Here is a 17,049-nt window from a genome sequence, read left to right on the forward strand (position 1 = left end):
ATAATTTTGACATTTCATGATTCAAACCAATATTATATATAATTTACTTAGACATTGAAATCAAGTAAATATAACTAATTTATTTTTTATTTATTTTGATGCAAATTAGTGCATGTTTTGTAATCTGATATGTGAAAATCACTAATAATAAATACGTGTTTTGGTCATCCTCTAAGTTAATATATCAGTTAAGAAAAGTTCCCTGTACCTTAAAGGTGACTTCCACATATTTTATATTCAATTAACATGTTTCTATTGATAAATCTCATTGACTTTGCTGCCAAAGTTTAATATATTATAAAAATAAAATAAAATACATTAGATGCCACAATGTATGTATTATTAAACTAACAGTAATTGTGTACTGAAATGGCATAAGTGTGTTCTCTGTAGAAGATGCATAACTAATTAATCAGCAAAACATAGAATTTGACCAGAACACACAGAGTAATGCATACAATTATACTTCAAACACACTAAAATAATATTAAAACCAGAAACAGCAACATGACATTTTACAACTTTTATACTCTTTTTTTATACTTCTGAATATTCTTACTCCTGCAAAGGACACACGTGGCTTCCACCCTGACTGACTCTCATCTAACGTAGCTTTTCTTCAATGCAGTGTTTTTCATTTCAAACACAGACATTCATTATTACACAATTCAATTCTCTTTACTGGAATTCAGCCCCACAAATATCAGCCATTCATATAAAGTCTTAGTTCTTTACAGGTTCTGAAGGATGAGCACATCCTCAACCTACCCACAATCCACCTGAATGTTGATTTCCAAAGTGAAAATAAGTTAATAAATCCACCAGAGAGAATAGGAGACAAAGACTCACCATTTCACAGTGAACGGTACGAACTGTGTATAATTAGACCAGAGAGGTCCCCAAATAAATTAAAAAAAACATAAAATGTACCTTCATATTAGCACAGATCACATATTGTTTCCTCAATGTGTTTATTTTAACAAATGAACAGTAACTGTGCTTTAAAATGAGAGACGTGTGATTCTCTATAGAAAATGTTCTACTTCTTATTCTCACTTTGAAAATCCATAAAGCCAGAACTTTTTCATAAGACTATATTTAGGCCTTAATTTAATAATATATTGCTGGTCAATCTCAATGTTTTACTACACTGCAGTGAATGAAGCTCATATCTGCTGAGTTCTCACGTCTTAATTTGAATTTGAATTCTTAATTTGGTGTGAAAAGGTCCAAACGTTCACTCATGATCATCTTAGGAAATTAGCGATGTGAGCGCTGAGCAGCAGCATTGGAGCTTCTCACGTGAGAGTAAACAACGTCTTCAGGCTGTTCTCTCTTCACTCTCCCACCTTTGGCTTTGTTCTCTTTGATGTGGATGGCAGCGTAATGCAGGTTCTCAGTGTTCTGTTCCTGTGAGAAATAAACATCATTTACTGAAAAATAGATTTTAACTTAAAGAAAAGGCCAGTTACTGTATTTACACACAAAAAACTGTTATGAATAAACAAATAATGAATAAACAACATTTGCTGGGCTACTTCACATTTCCTTATGAATATCAATATTTCAGTTTTGCCCAGCTTTACTCACTGATTCACTCAGTCATCTTAAAAATATTACAGATTGGAGTGAAAGTTTGTGAAATACAGGATAGACTGTCAACTCCTGACTGACCGCTTGAACACTTTATTTTAAGAAAGGAACATCTGGACTTTATCAACGTCTTTTTTTAAATAAATTGGAAATAATTTGTTTATGCATTAAACGTTACTAATTTTGATTTATATTGACTACATTTTATTCCTATAGGCTTTAAGTAGTGTGAGCTCTCGAGGTACTGTATTAGAGTTTAATAAGTCAGAAATATTTCAAGATGTATTCCACAAACTAATGAATGTTTTATTCATCACTTATTAGAGGCAGTTTGCAATTTTCATTCAATTTTCATTCAATTTTCATATTTTCATATTTTGGTTTGAAATTACACTAAACTTAAAAATATTTATAGCTTTTAAACTTTATATGCTTTTTATGCCCGCCCAAAAAAGCAATGCAAGGATCTTTAATTTGCAACATAAATTACACAAATTGATTGACTGTAAACTTATTAGTCTCTATATAGTGACTATTAAAACACTTTTGTAGACGGAGCTCATCATGACGTAATGTTTGCTCATTATAAACTACGAAATGGCAAAAATACACATGATATACACACAAAATATGCACAAATAATTTGCACAGGAAGGGACTGTCATATGCAAAAGTTTGAGCACCCTTGATCACGCAGAATTACTGTTCATTTGCTTAGTACATGGAGAAAGACATTAAACATGATATACGGCCTGTGCAAAAGCTTTGACACATTTATATTTTACATGATTTGATTGTTTTTTTCCCCCAATATGTAAAACCCAAATGACTAGAAATGCCCTGAAATGAAGAGAAACTGCCATATTTAAATTTGCTTCCTTTGGAGGATGTTTTACTTTATAATAACCCAGAAAATTAACAAGACCTGTAATTTGACAGGGGTGTCCAAACTTTTACACATGACTCTAATATCAAAGTGTTTATCCTCCTTTTCCTTAACTTGACACTCGGATGACCGCATGCAATTTTCTGTACATTTTATCATCCACTCCAACTTTCTGATGAAAACCAGAGCACTGAGAACCGAAATGGGCAGATTTCTCACTGTTCACTGTTTCTCAGTGTTCAGATTTTCTCAGTTTATGGATTAAAATGGTTTGAGCGCAGATTACAGCCACACACACTGCTGAGAAAACTGCCAGAGTCAGCATTACAGGATCTACAGGATCTTCTGTAAGACAGGAATGATCAACATGTGAACATGAATACAAAGTTCAAGCCATGGAAACTCTTCTCCGTCTAGGGTTGAATGTTATATTTTTTTGTAGATAAATTCATTTTAAACTTGATCAAGGATATTTTGTAAGTTAGAAGCTGAAATAATGTGAACAAAATCATCCTGTGCTCTCCTGATCATCCTGCACCCCAAGCTGGTGAGCTTTTATGATGCATGGTCCAGAACTGAAGCTTGTGGGTCTAATACTGATACTTATATCTCATTGAAGGGGAATTCCACCAACCTTTTACAAATTCTGCCTAATAAAAACATCATGATAAAACAACATGGTTTGCCATGAAATTGCTGCATCGTATAGAAACGTATTGAGGGAGAATTATTCACAGTCGTTTAGAATTTTCAAGCTAGACTCGTAACTCTGAATGGATCATTTCAAGATAATCTATAAAAACATATGATTGGCTGCTTCCACAGCTACAAATAGCAGCAAGTGAAATGCGTAAATGATGAAATCCAAAGAAAATCATAGCGGTAAGACATCTTATATTGTTGATGGTGCAAATATGTATGTGTATATATACATGCATATAAAACAAAATCCTTGTCTACAGCTTAACTACAAGAACTATTTGACCTACTATTCCCTGCAAAAAGTCATTCTTGATCTTGACACAAAACCGATCTTAAAATTTGTAATATGTCTGCACATCTAGCATAAATCACTACTTATGGTCAATGTCATGATGTCATGGTTGCAAATTTAATCAATTCTCAATAAAGGACACTATTTAAAAAAATTATAATAAAACTTAAATGATTTAATAAATACAGAGCATGTACAGTAAAACATTTACTTAAGGAAAAATTTGACTTGGACCAGAGCACCTTTACTAAGTAAAGACCTTCTTCCACCTCTGCATAAGACAAAATAGCCCCCTTCCCCTTAATTATATTCATATTCACCATAATTTCACCATCATGAATGTTACATATATAAACTCAGAGCACATGTGTAGGTTCTCTGAATAGTAAATAAAATGTCTATATGTGTTTTGAAGGCATGGTGACCCCTGTTTTCTATCACCACTATTGTGGTGAATCTATAAGCTTCTCTAAAGAGAACCACATGAAAATCACTGAACGGGTTTGTTTTCTTCTCAGATCAAAATTCTAAAGTTCACAATGAAGGTGCAGCTTCAGTTTGAGTTGAACAATTGTGAATTATGATTTTAATGAAGTGAAGTAAGGGTCAGTGGACACTGACTCTGTTCACCAACTGTGCCATTTTTTCTTTACTTTTTTTTTTTTGCAATACTATAGAAAGGCCCACAGTCAATAAAAAAGCATACCCATTTCTACTGATGTTCCATTGCCAAAGATGATCTTCCCACAAGCAGCCACAGCACAGTAGTAAGTTCCAGTATGGTGGTGGTCGAGGATGTTCTTGGAGAAGTTGTACACAGAGCTGTGTGTAGAAGAGCTGATCTCACACTGACGGCTGCTGCTGTTCTGATGAGTGTAAATGATTTCAGGAAAGGATTGTCCTGCAGCAGCTCTGAACCAGAGCACTCGGAGATCTGCTGCTCTGATCTCAGAGAGGACCGTGCACTGCAGAGTGACCGACTCTCCTGGAGAAACTGACCCCCGTACTGGAGTTTGGAGCACTGAGATGTTTAATTGAGGTTGATCTGTCACAGCCAAGAATATCACATTAAAAAATGTAAAAATTACCCCATCATTTTGTCCACAGAAGTACATTCCTTCATCATCTTCAGAAATGTTTTTAATAGTCAGAGAAAAATCTTTGTTTAGATCCCATTTCAAATTGTTTGAAATGGCTTTTTTGTCGGCTAACTTTGTTACCACATCCTTAAACTCCTGCCCCAACTGTTGCTTGAACCAAACAATAGTGTTTGTTTCAGACTTTGGAACATTGCAAGACAGAGTATGATTTTCTCCAGTGTTAACCGAGATAAACATTCTCTCATTAAGCTTCAACACAGCTTCAACAGGACCTACAAAAGAACAGAAAGTCAGTTCTAAACAAAAATGAAAACATTTTAGCAGCAGAAGTTCAGAAACTAATAGCACTAATAGATGATCTAATACTTCTGAAAAGAGTTCCTTACTTACATGTTGCATAGAGAATTAAACCAAGAATCCACAGTGGAGCCTTCATCATTGTCATCATCATCATCATCATCATCATCATCATCATCATCATCATAAGATGCTTTGCTTATTTGATGTAAACTGGAATGGGAAGTTCTGGCCAAGTCACCAAACTACATTGAGCTCAACAGATGAATCTCATTGGCTGGCAAAAGTCACAGTGTCACTTTTTTCCCCACCAGGTGCAGAAACCTAGAACAGACTTTAGAGCAGCTTTGTGCAGATATAAAAAGTTTAGATTATAAACTGCATGAATAATAACATTAATAACTTTGAGAAAGGGAGCATCAAAGGTTTGACTCACAAAAGAACTCACAGTCCTAAGAAAAAATTTCAGGCAGGTAGGTAGAGAGACCCTGAAGGGATGTGGTGTATTATTATTATTATTATTATTATTATTATTATTATTATTATTATTATTATTATTATTATTGTTTATTTATTTATTTTTAGGTGAAGGGGATGATTTTTTTAGGTAAACATTTGGTGCACTCCTGATACCAGATACTCCTGATACCAGATACTACCTAGTAAGCACCAGAAACTATCAAGCGAGCACCAGATACTCAGATGCTCACTATCATCTTATGTACCTGTCCACTTCTACAGAGACTGGACTCTCATTTGATGAACAGGCCTTTCTATCATCTTACAGCCTCAGAATAAACACTGTTCAGTAATAAACATTGTACAGAAAATGATGTGAAAAATGTGACTCACAAATACCGCACTGTAACATCTGGAGTAGAAAATCATTTTGAGTGCATTATAATAATAATAATAACAAACATGCAGTAAACAGTGATACTTGATGTTAATTTTAAACAAAATCCAGTGTTTGATGTTGTTTAGTGTGGCAAAAACAGCTCAACAACACAGAAAATTATGGTTCATAATTCATGAAGATTAAGAGACCCTTATTAGTCCCACAACGGGAAAATTTCACCTCCACATTTAACCCATCCATGAAGTGAAACACCACGTACAATCTAGTGAGCACACACACACACACACTAGGGGGCAGTGAGCACACTTGCCCAGAGCAGTGGGCAGCCCAATCCACAGAACCCGGGGAGCAGTTGGGGGTTAGGTGTCTTGCTTAAGGACAGCTCAGTCACGTGCTGTCGGTGCTGGGCATTGAACCGGCAACCTTTCGGTCATGAGGCTGGGTCCCTAACCTCCTTAGCTTGGAAGGCAGCTAAGCTTACAACTATACCACCAACGCCCGTTTTTAAATGAAGCATTTAATAACATTTTTATGACTTCTGTTTTTTTCTAAATCTTTTTGTCTATTGTTCGCTTGCAATATTTATTTTTATTAGCTATGTATTTATTTATTTATTCACTGATCAATGATAATAATAATATGAATGATAGTCATTTTAAACAGTGTAAATAATATTTATTCTTTTTTATAATGATTATAATTAGGAACTAACTGAAAGTGATGTTATGGTGAAAGTGCACTATGGCGCTGAATAGTTGTGATGTTTTTGTTCCTTCAACATGTTCAAAAATTGTGTGCAGCTCCTGCAAACTGTGCGGTGATCTTAACAGCCTGCTGGAGATGTGTGTCATTAAGCCGTCTGCACAGTCTCACACGTTCCTGTTATCCACCACACAGGAAGTGGACGTGACTGACCTCATCTGGTCCCCACATATATACTGCCACTGGAATAGTGGGGGTCTTTTCCTCAAGCAGGCTGACCACAGGTCATGCTACTTCCGTTCACTACAGAACCTGCCCCCCCCTTACTTGTCCTCTTTAGTTTCACTATACTGTCCTGCTCGCTCTCTCCGTTCCGCTGATGCTCACCTGTTGGTTTTTCCTCCAGTTCGACTACAAGGGTTCGGTGAACGAGCCTTCAGCATTGTTGGCCCAAAGTTATGGAACTCGTTCCCCATTTCCCTGCGTTCCTGCACATCACTCAAGACTTTTAAATCTGAACTGAATACACACCTGTTTCGGACTGCTTTTAATAACTCTTAATTGTTTTATATTATTTTCTGCTTTATCTGACCCTTTTTCCCTTTTTATCTGTACAGTGTCCTTGGGTGTTTGAAAGGCGCTTTAAAATAAAATGTATTATTATTATTATTATTATTATTATTATTACTCGTCCTGATTGCTCTCTGTCTCCCTCTGGTGGCCACAGCTGGTCACCTCAGCCCCACAGTGGGAAAACATGCTTAGAATAAAAAGATAAGATTTACTGCTTTGGTTTTCAAACCTTTCAGAGCAAGTACCACCCATTATCAAGCAAAAACCCCAGATTATCATCTATAAGACATCTCACATACACACACACACACACACACACACCACTCACTTATACACAGTAGGCCTGTGTGTGTGTTGCTGTATCAGTGAGTCTGTTTAGCTGAAGAAAGCTGACCAATATCCAGGACCAGGGCAGTGAGCTCTAAACCCAGATCTGGCTCAGCATCCCTTTTTAATGGCACTGAGAGGCTGTTGTCAGTACAGGGCATCAGAGACTGCACAGCTTTTAGAGAGAGGCCTGGACACTCACTCTGTCAGTGACAGCCCTCTAAATTCTGACCTCAGTATCTTATCAGGTTATAACTAGAGCATCTAAATAGCTTGACCCCTTTCAGTGAATGACTGACATCATGGATGATGTCATGCATATATTGATGGAGCAAATTAAAATGAGCAGATGTTTCTCAGGGCACTTAAATGAGTCTAAAGGTGTTGCCAGTTTGGCCAATTTTTATCCAAGTATTCAGTTTTAATCATTGGTGAATGCAACATGTCTACTAAGATGCATCAGAAAGCTTGAGCTGATCACCTATGCACGATAAACACACACGATAGATGTAACATAAAACAAACACCAGAGTCAGAGTCCAGCAGGATTCATGTTTTTCACATTTAAAACCTTTATTTTGGCTTGTTTTTAATGCTGTAAACTAAAACAAAAAAATGAAATATAACCACCAAAAGACCAGCTGAGGAAGTTCCCCAAATTTTGTCAACTATAGTTGAAAACTTGTATATAGATTAAAACAGTGTAGACAGTGAATTTGCCAAGGTCATCTCATGTGCTGCCTGAGAACCATTACTTTACTCACCTTTACTGTATGGTTCACATGCCAGGCCAGAAATAGATAAATAATTAAATAAAAAAGTCTGTATATGCAAAAACAAGCAAAACTTTTTATTCAGCTGTATATAGAGTATATCTGGACACTCTTTCATACATAAAATATGGTATAAAATATCAGCAGAATGGCGGCACGGTGGCGTAGTGGGTAGCGCTGTCGCCGCACAGCAAGGATGGGTTTGATTCCCCGGCCGGGTGACCAGGGAGTTTGCATGTTCTCCCCATGTCTGCGTGGGTTTCCTCCGGGTTCTCCGGTTTCCTCCCACAGTCCAAAGACATGCAGTCAGGCCAATTGGACATGCTAAATTGCCCCTAGGTGAGAGTGTGTGAGTGACTGTCTGTGTCTGTCTGTCTGCCCTGCGATGGACTGGCGACCTGTCCAGGGTGTATCCTGCCATCCTCCCGAAGACTGCTGGGATAGGCTCCAGCACCCCCCCACGACCCTGACGGAGAAGCGGCTTGGAAATTGGATGCATGGATGGATGGATGGATATCAGCAGAACACAGAGAGTCTACATGACTACATGAACTCAGTAAGACTTCTTTCCTGTGGTGTAATACAGCTTTACTGAATTGCTCTGTAGTCAGAAACAGGGAAGAATCTCACTCGGGTGAAAACTTTCTCCTTTAGCGCTCTTCTCTTCATCTTCTCAGAGAAACGTAATGCAGTGAAATCAAACTCCTCAGAGTCAGAGTCCTGTTTCAGAAACAGAAGATCAGCAAAGAAATTAGCAAGTGGAAATATAATCAGAGTAATCTGTGATACATTTTCCAGAGCTTTTTACTCGATTGCTGAAACACACAAAGATGAACATTTACTGATGATTTAGAAGATGATTCTTTAAGGATTTTACAATAAGAGACGGTTAAATGACCTAAAAGAAAAGACAAATTGTACTAAATAGAACTGAAACTGGACGTGAGATGTGAAATGCGGTTTTCTGAACTGATGAATCAGAATTTGTTATTGGGATTGTGAAAAGCAGAAAATGTAACTACTTTTTAAGACTGAACTGTGCAGGTGTGTAAAAATATCCCTGCAGATTTCTGTGAATAACTGAAAGTAAGGAATGGAGCTGAAAGCTATGGAATTTTTAAAGAACAGCATGTTTTTTTTTATTCTGTTTATTTATATTTGTCTGAGAAAGTCAAGAACCTTCTGTCCTGGAAAGAAAGAAGTCCACACATTTTATCTGTGTGAATATCAGTGTCTATATGTTGTTTATTCTAAGTGAGGAAACTGACCGCTGACCCTGACAGGCTGCTCTCTGTGTGAACTGCTGTTAAATCCACGTCGTCTGGAGGTGTGATTTTTTTTGTGCTTGTGCTCAGATTGTGGTTACAGACCAACCATTTGCTGGAGTTCAGCTCTGTGTATAATAGACCACAGAGAACTGCAGGGGGGTTAAACTCCTCAATATCTAGGCTGCTATTTCACACATTAATCCTGAGATTTATCATTCAGTAAACACTGTGAATTATTGTGTAATTAATGTTAACTACTTGCTAATTACATTCAGCAAAAGACTATTTATATTCTGTGAGTAAGTAAGTAGTAAAAGTTCACTCTTTTACTCAAGCAGCCGCATCATTTTAAACTGTGTGTGAGTTCAGTGGTTGTGAGCAAGGAAATTACGTGTTCATACAGACAGACGCTCAGAGTTTAAAGCAAGTTTCTTAGCTGTGTACCATCATCTGCATGAAGTTATTGTTCAGGATGATGTTTTATAATATATGATGTCACTGATTCACTCAGTCATCTTAAAAATATTACAGATTGGGGTGAAAGTTTGTGAAATACAGGACAGACTGTGAACTCCTGAATGACCACTTGAGCACTTTATTTTAAGGAAGGGCCATCTGGACTTTATCAACATCTTTTTTTTATAAATTATAAACAATTTGCTTATGCATTAGACTTTATTAATTTTATTTTATGTTGACTACATTTTATTCCTATAGGCTTTAAGTTGTGTGAGCTCTTGAGGTACTGTATTAGAGTTAAGAAGTATTTAATAAGTCATAAATATTTCAAGATGTATTCCACAAACTAATGAATGTTTTATTCATCACTTATTAGAGGCATAAAAATGTTTTTGCATTACAATTTCACAACCTCGCTGTGACACCTAACAAAAGTTTGCAATTTTCATTTTTGTCTGTATTTTGGTTTTTGTCTGGTATTTTGGAAATCACAATAAACTTAAAAATACTTATTGCTTTTTATGTTTATGTGCTTTTTATGCCCACCCAAAAAAATCAATGCAAGGATCTTTAATTTACAACATAAATTACACAAATTGATTGACTGTAAACTTATTAGTCTCTATATAGTGACCATTAAATTTTTTTGGTAGACAGAGCACATCGTGAAGTATTAGTGGCTCATTATAAACTACGCAATGCCAAAAATGCACATAAAATACATGAAATACACACAAAATATGAATATAGGTGAAGATTCATTCTGAATAATTTGCAAAAGAATGGACAGTCATATGCAAAAGTTTGAGTACCCTTGATCACCCAGAATTACTGTTCATTTGCTTAGTACATGGAGAAAGACATTAAACACGATATAAGGCCTGTGCAAAAGCTTTGACGCATTTATATTTTACATGATTTGTTTGATTTTTTCCCCCAATATGTAAAACCCAAATGACTAGAAATGCCCCGAAATGAAGAGAAACTGCCATATTTAAATTTTCCTCCTTTGGAGGATGTGTTACTTTATGATAACTCAGAAAATGAACAAGACCTGTAATTTGACAGGGTTGTCCAAACTTTTACACATGACTCTAATATCAAAGTGTTTATCCTCCTTTCCTTTAACTTGGCACTCGGATGACCGCCTGCAATTTTCTGTACATATTATCATCCACTCCAACTGTCTGATGAAGAGCTCTGCAGAGCAATTTGCTCGTTCAGCTGAAAACCAGAGCACTGAGAACCGAAATGGGCAGATTTCTCACTGGTTAAACTAAAATGTAGTATAAAGAATAAATGTGTAGAGTACCTGTCTGGTGGTCCACTCACCCACAGCCCCCTGGTGAACTCTCTCTATAAAGGAGATAAAACTTCACAATTACCTTCAGATACAGTTTAATGGGACTAAATTTATTTGTAAGTATTAATATTATTTTCTATTTTCTTTCTATTAAAATGTTCAGCTTCAGTTCATAATGAACACTTACCACCAGCACAGTGTTCAGATTTTCTCAGTTTATGGATTAAAATGGTTTGAGTGCAGATTACAGCCACACACACTGCTGAGAAAACTGCCAGAGTCAGCATTACATGATCTACAGGATCTTCTGTAAGACAGGAATGATCAACACATTGTAAACATGAATAGAGAGATTCAAACCATTTCCCATCTATTTTATTTTGAATTTTATTTTAACATTCTATCATTTCCTGATCGTTCTCCAAACCAAGCTGCTGTACTTTTATCTCTCATAGTACAGACAGATTTATTCACAGTGCTGATGAAAAGAATCAAATACTTGAAGTGTTTAGTGTCTCTAACAAGTCACTACCTTCCTAAATCTCAGCCTTTATTTCATCACCAACATTAAATTAATAAAATGAGCAAACATTCATAAACTTGTGTGGTTGGACTGGCGGATAGTGAATAAAATACATGTTGCTGATATTATGACCCCTGGTTCCTATCAACACCACTGTAAATAAATCTGCATAAAAAGTTTCTCTACAATGAACCATTTCACTCCATCACTCTGACTAACTTTGATTCATTCATTTTCATTTCATTTCAAGTGCAGCATCAGTTTGGGATCAAAACTATGAACTAATGTCTATACTGTATGAATAATGTATGATGTGTGGTCTTACAACACAAGATACAAAACCTGTTTCTGTCACATTTTCTATTTTCTCTTTTGATGTTGATACATATCATTGGCTTGAAGCTTTGAAGCCCAAACCGTTGATAGAATTACACATAAATAAAACAAATATACTACAAGTTCCTAGTAGCACACAGGAACACTTACTCAGTTGTACTGATGTTCCATTGCCAAAGATGATCTTCCCACAAACCGCCACAGCGCAGTAGTAAGTTCCAGTATGGTGCTGGTCGAGGATGTTCTTAGAGAACTCATACAGAGAGCAGCTTGTAGAAGAGCTGATCTCACACTGACGGCTGCTGCTGTTCTGATGAGTGTAAATGATTTCAGGAAAGGATTGTCCTGCAGCAGCTCTGAACCAGAGCACTCGGAGATCTGCTGCTCTGATCTCAGAGAGGACCCTGCACTGCAGAGTGACCGACTCTCCTGGAGAAACTGACCACCGTACTGCAGTTTGGAGCACTGAGGTGTTTAACTGCCCTGGAAAATAGAAAACAGACAGTGGAAGTAATTATATTAAATAGTAACAGTGTCATCACAGGATAAAACCTGTACAATAACAGCATAACAGTAAAAAAGTGCAGATATTAAGAAGCTAAAGTGTGTTTATAATAACTAATGGACATCTACAGAATCATAATATGGATATTTTCACTAGAAATAACAGTGATGCATTTGAAACTGGCCTCAAATAACAGACTGTAAGTATGTACAATGAAAAGGCAGGTTTATTTATAACATTTCAAACACGAGAATGATTCAATGCTTTAGACTCAAAACTGAAGCAGAAAACAATAAATGAATATTTTACCTGTGACCGCTAAGAATGTAGCAGTAGAGAAGTTCAGCGTTTTCTTTCCAGACGCTACACAGAAGTACATTCCTTCATCTTCTTTAGTGACGCGTTCAATACTGAGAGAAATGCCACTCGCTATTCTGTTGAGTTTAAATCTCATTTTGTCGAGTTGATCTGAAATCACGGCCGACTTTCCCTCTAACTGTGATCCCAATTGCAGTGGCGCATGCTCCAGTCTTTGTTTGTAACACATCCTAACCTCTTTAATAGAGTTGTCTACAAATGTCCAGCTGAGATTAACCGCTTCACCAGGCTCAGCTGAGATGACCAATGGCTCTGAATGTCTCACTGCTTGAGCAGAATCTGTAAAACAAAGTTCAGTCAATTAAAAAAAAAACTTGAATATATTTAAAAATAATTAAAAACAAAAACTTTTCTATGGTATCTTTATGAAACTTACCTATGCTGTAGAGAAGTAAGACGATCATCACAGCTGGATCCATCATCAGTAAAACATCAGTTATAACTCAAAGGCCAATATTCTAAATTATGGCACTGCATAAAGCACCAAACTACATCAGCTTCTGGGGTCTTATACTGAAGCTCATTGGCTGTTAAAAGTCACATGGTTCTTTCTGTCTGCTTGACTTGATCTGTTTGACCACAAAACATGCCCTGTGCTCTGAGTGAGCTCTTATAAATAGTTGTGGTTATTATTGTCTTAGTCTTTAACAGAGTCTGTTAGCAGCTCTACAGAGAAACGCTCATATATGAGGAGCTCAGAATATCAACTTGTGAGGGTTTAAAGACCAGATTAACTGCAGAAATAGGGGTCTAGGATTGTTTTGGTTTTTAATAATACAGTAAAACTTCACCCCTGTTTTAGAAATTAATATACAACTTTAGGCTGCAAACAAATTTTTGTTCAAAATATATTATTAACAAAATTAACTTTTAGTTTTGTTAAACATATAGGTTACTTTCTGACAGTTTCTTTTGACCCCCTTCTCATTCTTCATTTATTTGGGTGTCTTTTATCATTTTATTATTATTTTATTATATTTAATTAGTAAATTAGACTTTTAGAAGAATTACAAAATAATTTGTATTTGTATTTGATTTGTATTTTTAAAAAAATAAAAAAATTATGAAAATTCAGGGAATGTTTGTGATACAGACTGACATTAATTCAATACTTTTAATCTGTTTATTTTGATTGATTCACCACATGTTCACACAACTTAAACTGAACTTTTCAAAATATGCAAAAAATAAAACACATAAAAATGGAGATTTAACATTTTTTCCTGACAGTGATGATATGCAACTAGAAACTGGTAAATGTAATATGACAGTCTAAATACCCCGTCAATGACAAACTGGAGGAAGACAAGCTTCATGAAGAAGCTAGTATGTAAGTTCATGTAATATACATACAGTGTAATACTAACATTTGTAATAATCTTTTTTTTTATGTAAGTTTTACATACTTCCATTTAATTCAGTGTGAATCTTCATAGCACCGCCTTTTGCCAATTATGTTCACTACACTTGCAAACTAGCAAATAAATTTGGCTTGATTATGTGGAACCACAGCAAGTTAATCAATAACAACTAGATTCTTTTGCAAAGAGAAGTAAACGGTAAAGACTTATTCTAGTGAGTAAAACAACCAATTATAGCAATTTTACTTTTGAGTAAAACATATTCTACAATTATTCTTGTTTAAAATACCATTAAATCTGAATTTGAAATCTATATATAGTTGTCTCATTGCAAAAGGGTTTGATTTGTTTGAAGTGTTTTATCTTTTTCTTCCAAATTATAATTAAAAACAGGTAAAGTAACAAATCTAATGCTTCAAATGGAAATAAATATAATATCACCAGAGTGGCCTCTAAGTTACCTATCAGAAGACATTCAGAACACATTCAGAACACTTTAAAACTCAGCATTTATTTGCATCTTGAGAGTCATAGCATGTAATAAAAAATCCTTCCACCTTAAAACACATCACACGTATAGAAACTCTACAAAGAACACATTTAAATGTTTTTTTCTACCAATTTTTGTGTACATGTATTTGCTGAAGTTAATTGCCATAACTTTGTTTATAATTTTGCCATACCTTTTGTTATTTGGCCACATTTTATTGTACTTTTTCCCCAGTATGTTAAACAAAGCAAATAAACAGTAACTGTGTATATAGATCTGATCTCCCTACATCCTGAAACACGTCTTCTACATTTCTATTGAGATCAAACAGTATCAGACACCATCTGAGCTCATGAGTGTGTTTGTCATGAGTCTGAGTGACCACACACTCTAAAACTGCTCTCACTCAGCTCCTTCAGAGAACTGACACTTCATACCAGACCAGACTGCTTTTTTTCAGTCATGCAGTTTTGATCTCAGAGCAAAGTGAAGCACATGATTGTAGATCCTGACTGAAATCAGCACAAACACAAATAAACAGATACAGATTACAAAGCTGACAGTAACAGAAAACATCCCTAAACTTCACTTCTGCTGCTACAAGAGAAGAGAGTCCAGTGAGTCAGTGACTGTTGGGGTCAGTAACTGAGAAGTATCTGACTTCAGAGTAAACACTGTGTCCAGAGCGTCCACTCTTCATTCTCAGGCTTTTGGCTGCATAACTCAGCTCCACAGCAGCTGCAGAGTTCTGTAGAGATGAATATGAAATATTAAAGGCTGAAGATTAGAGAACTCTATAAGAATTAAACAGCGTCAGTGTGGATGAGAGAACATGTGGCTGCATAATTCAGCCCCACAGAGTCCTGTAGAGATGAATATATATATATATATATATATATATATATATATATATATATATATATATATATATATTTGCCAACCAAGCAGCAATTTCAAATGTTTTCCAGATGTGTCCACATCTGCTTGCCATCTGGGATGTTTTGTATCAGTTTCCTGATGGAAGATCCAAGCATTCTGTAATGGAATCCCTGAGGCAGCCAACCTGAGAGGCCTTCTAGTGCTGCCGTAGTGCTGCTCATGCAGACAAACACTACCAGTCCAGGCAGCCCCACAGCTGCAGTGAACTGTCAATCAAGCAGCCAGTCCAGGCTGTGATGTCACTTCAATCAGGTCCCCAGTTCAGAGAGCCTTGTAGTCGTGATACGACACTGAAGCGCATCAGAGCTATGATGTAACGTCACCCAGACTGTCAGCCCAAGAATCCTCTGAGCCGTACTTGGAAAATTGGTGAGAGAAAAAAAAAAGAGTGGTGTGGTTTGATATGATGACAAACAGTGGAGCACAAACAAGCCCATGAACACAGACATCTTTTTACTCTACATTACCAAGGGTAGAAAACAAGTCTGAGTAAGAAGCTGAAATGTTTGTCTTGTGACCTCAGCATACTGACCTCAAAGAATAAGTAAAAAAAATATTATTTCATAAAAAATGTATGTAGACATTGTAAGATGGTTTAAACAATTAAAGAACCTTATCTTTCAAAAACACTGTAAAAGAATTAGAGCTTTCTCTGTGTCAACAGGCCCGGTTACCTATTTAGAACCAAATAAATAATAAGAAGATTATATTTATATTCAGCAAGCAACCTGCAACCACCTGAAATGTGAAGTGTATTTATTTGGCTGCTAAAAGTCATACTTTGTAAAGTAAAAATAATAATACGTAAATATCACAATGTTGATTTTCTACAGAGAACACACTTCTGCACACTTTAATAAACAATTACTGTTTATATGCTGAATTAAACACGTTGAAAAACCTAATAAATAACAAAACATTGACTTTTTTTTTAATATGTCAAAGTCAACAAACAAATCGACCACTATTAACAGAAGTTTTTAAACGTAGATAAACAGGTGGAGCATGAATTCAGTTTCAAGCTATCAGTTATAATCTCTAAAGGCCTGAAGAGCAACCACAGCCTGAAATACATCTTCTACAGCCTCATGAACTCAAAATCAGACAGCATCTGAGCGCATGCTTGCCACGTTTAAATGTCTAATGTGACCACAAATTCTGTTCCTTCAGAGACCTGAAACTAGAGTGTTTTTTTTTTCAGTCGTGCAGCCACAGTTGTGAGTAACCACAGACTCTAAAACTGCTCTCACTCAGCTCCTTCAGAGGACTGAAACTTCATACCAAACTAGAATGGACTTTATTTGCTTAGGTTAACTTCCATAACTTTGTGGAGGCCACATTTTATTTTACTTTTCTCCCAATATGTTAAACAAAGCAAATAAA

General features: G+C 35.9%; 1 protein-coding gene across 1 annotated transcript in view; it reads right to left on the reverse strand.

Moving 5' to 3' along the window:
• Positions 1-592: 592 nt before the first annotated feature.
• LOC119263832 overlaps positions 593-17,049 on the reverse strand; it is a gene marked incomplete at its 5' end in the record, with an annotated part of 19,511 nt that continues 3,054 nt past the window's right edge. Inside the window, 4 exons of the mRNA XM_037540369.1 lie at positions 593-1,410; positions 11,144-11,187; positions 11,322-11,441; positions 12,144-12,477. Coding sequence (XP_037396266.1) covers positions 1,261-1,410; positions 11,144-11,187; positions 11,322-11,441; positions 12,144-12,477 — 648 coding nt within the window. The remainder of the gene's footprint in view (positions 1,411-11,143; positions 11,188-11,321; positions 11,442-12,143; positions 12,478-17,049) is intronic.

Source organism: Pygocentrus nattereri, chromosome 8 (assembly GCF_015220715.1).
Source record: "Pygocentrus nattereri isolate fPygNat1 chromosome 8, fPygNat1.pri, whole genome shotgun sequence".
NCBI lineage: Eukaryota > Metazoa > Chordata > Actinopteri > Characiformes > Serrasalmidae > Pygocentrus > Pygocentrus nattereri.